The sequence below is a fragment of the Carassius auratus genome, unplaced genomic scaffold (genome assembly GCF_003368295.1).
Source record: "Carassius auratus strain Wakin unplaced genomic scaffold, ASM336829v1 scaf_tig00014591, whole genome shotgun sequence".
Lineage (NCBI taxonomy): Eukaryota > Metazoa > Chordata > Actinopteri > Cypriniformes > Cyprinidae > Carassius > Carassius auratus.
Window position 1 is genome coordinate 33,303 of NW_020524511.1, and position 2,907 is coordinate 36,209.

At 36.5% G+C, this 2,907-nt stretch overlaps 1 protein-coding gene across 1 annotated transcript; it reads left to right on the plus strand.

Moving 5' to 3' along the window:
* The first annotated feature begins 1,167 nt into the window (after nucleotides 1-1,167).
* Nucleotides 1,168-2,229, plus strand: LOC113074429 (P2Y purinoceptor 14-like). Its single transcript, XM_026247276.1, has one exon. The coding sequence runs from the start codon at nucleotides 1,168-1,170 to the stop codon at nucleotides 2,227-2,229; it is 1,062 nt and encodes a 353-aa protein (XP_026103061.1).
* The last annotated feature ends 678 nt before the right edge of the window (nucleotides 2,230-2,907 follow it).

The following is a 2,907-nucleotide window of genomic DNA, read 5'->3' on the forward strand; positions in this document are numbered from 1 at the left end:
TAGCCATGCTGATAAAATACAACTACCACTACCACTGATTTTAATTGTTTTCCATGCTCCAGACCTATATAATAACAGACGGCCATTGTCTGATTCAGCTGGACATGTCAGGGGAGGGACTTCGAGGAGAACTTCGCAGAAGTGAGCTCGGTTCAGTGTCGCTGTCCGTAATACGCGTCTCTCTCTCTCCGCATGCGCACCAAACTCATGCGAGTAACCAGCTACTCTGTTCAGCTTTTCCATGTCTTGTTTTTGGATGCTTTAATTTTTAAATCGACAAGCGGTAAGGCTTAACATGTGTAATAGATAATCTTTCGTGACGATGCGCAGCAGTGGCCCATCAACTGTCCTGAGCATCTTTTAAGGCTCGCCTCAGCCAGTCGGTTATATAAAATATCAAGGTGAAAGTCATCATAGAATTGATTAATAAAAAAATTAAAATTTGGTACTTATTTGGTATTTTCTTATTTATGAAGCGTTTTGTTCTTTATTAATGTGTAATTTATTAGATTAAGACTCTTTAACACTTAAAGATAATTAGTTAAATAAGAATTAAGAACCAAGCTAAAGCAAATAAATATGGTGGTTTGTTGAAAATTGTAACTTTCAATGTTAATTGCGGGCGCAACAGCGATAGTGATAGTTTACCATAAAAGCTTGTCATTACACTTGATACCGTAAACTTAACTATATTTTAAACAACAGAAGTAATTGACATTACATATAAAAATGTTTTTGATTACAAAAAAAAAAACCTAAAGGTCTTCTATTTGCATTTAAAATAAATTAACACTATAATATATGTTCATGCATTTGCAATTTTCTTGTAAATTTGAGTCTGAAAACATTACATTCACTTCACAATGAATTATATTTCTGAAGTATAAAATACATTTATATGTATTTTAAAAGTATGGTAATGTGGACTTTTTCACAAGATTTGCATTATCAAAATTTTGCCAGAGAGAATCTGAAGTAGAAGCAAAAGCATAAAAAGTGCAAGGACTATACACAGATTTTGAATATTCATAAAATTGGCATAATTGACACTTAATTTCTAAACATCAGCAATAAAATGTCTAGCAGAAGTTACAACATTGAGTCATTGTCACAATATTCCCTGATATCATCAAAGCTAAAGAAGTTATTTTGTTTTCCGTTTTAGACATGGACTACATCAACACCACACAGACGGCACCAAAAGACAGCACGAATGTCAGCAGCGTGTTCACACATCAGGTTCTGCCTGTGCTCTACACCATCATCTGCGCTTGTGCCTTCATTCTCAACGGACTCGCCGCTTGGATCTTCCTCAGGGTTCCCACCTCATCAGCCTTAGTAGTTTACCTAAAAAACATGGTGGTGGCAGATGTTCTGTTGTTGTTTACCTACCCGTGGCGTGTAGTGGCCGAACTCGGTTATGGAGGTTTGCAGTTGAAGCTGATAGTTTGCCGTTACACAGCTGTGCTTTTCTACCTCAGCATGTACACAGGAATAACCTTCATGAGCCTCATCAGCTTGGAACGCTACTTCAAAATCGTACGCAACACCTTTGGTATGTCTTTCTTTCTGCAGCGTGTTTCAGTAGCGAAGGCTCTTGCGCTGCTAACTTGGGCCATCATGATGTTCTTCATGCTGCCGAATGCCATATTAACCAACCAGCCCATGCCTAAGGTTTTCTCCTGCATGGTCCTGAAGAGCGAACTGGGTCGGCGATGGCACGAAATTTCAGCCCACTTCAACGTTGGAGTCTTCTGGGTGGCATTCCTGTTGATGATGTTTTGCTACACCTCCATTGCTTGTCATGTTTACCGCTCTTACAAACGGGTGCAGCAGGACAGCAGCATGGCGAGATGGCGGTCAAATCGGAGCATCTTTAGCTTGCTGGTTGTTTTTGTCTTCTGCTTTGTTCCGTACCATGTTTGTCGTGTGCCCTACACGCTTAGCCAAAGCCACAAGGATTACTTTAGTGCACACAACCGCTTCATTCTCTTCCAGGTCAAAGAAGCTATGCTATTCATGTCTGCCCTCAATGTGTGTCTGGATCCTGTCATCTACTTTTTTATGTGCAGGACATTCAGAGAGTCGCTTTTGCAGAAGATGTCATCTGTAAACCGCAAAAACAAGAAGCCTTCAAAAAGGCACTTGGCTCAGTATCAGCAATCTGCCATGATTGAACAACAAAGAAAAATGAGCATTACCCATATGCAAGATGGAAAAGATATTTAGATTTGACACCACATACCATGCTGTGGTACACAATGCAGCAAGGAGAGATGGAGTGAAAGAAGGTCATAATAAAGTGGTTTTCCATTTAAAAAAATCTGTATTTTTCAAACTATTAACTGAAGAAAAGTCAAACCCTAACTCCAGGGTAATAAATAAAATAAATGTTGGAAAAAAGGGATTTTCACAGCAATGCTATTGAAGATCCAGTTTCGGTTCCCTAATGAGTTTTTCAATTATATATATATATATATATATATATATATATATATATATATATATATATATATATATATATATATATATATATATATATATATATATAAAATAATAATAATAATTTTAAATACCTTTTCAACTATAAACATACTTTTGTGTAATATACACTTTCCAATAATGTTAAAGGTCTATCATAGAACCATAATATTTTGTCTACTTTCTTCTATTGAAAATAAATGTTGACACTTTAAAGACTATTCAAGACATTCTCTGCAGCAAGCTCCAAAATTACAAACAAGCTACGTAAATTCAGTGCATATGACTATATTCTGAGTCTACTGAAGTCACACAATAGCATTTTTTAACTTAGCCTATTTAATATAATTTAATTATGTCCAGTTTAGTTCTTTGCAGTCCTGTTTTCTGTGCTTTTTGTCTATGTAGCATCTTGGTCATGGAGAA

Excerpts from the sequence above, each read along its gene's own strand:
- LOC113074429 (XM_026247276.1), top strand. The coding sequence starts at position 1,168 with ATGGACTACATCAACACCACACAGACGGCACCAAAAGACAGCACGAAT.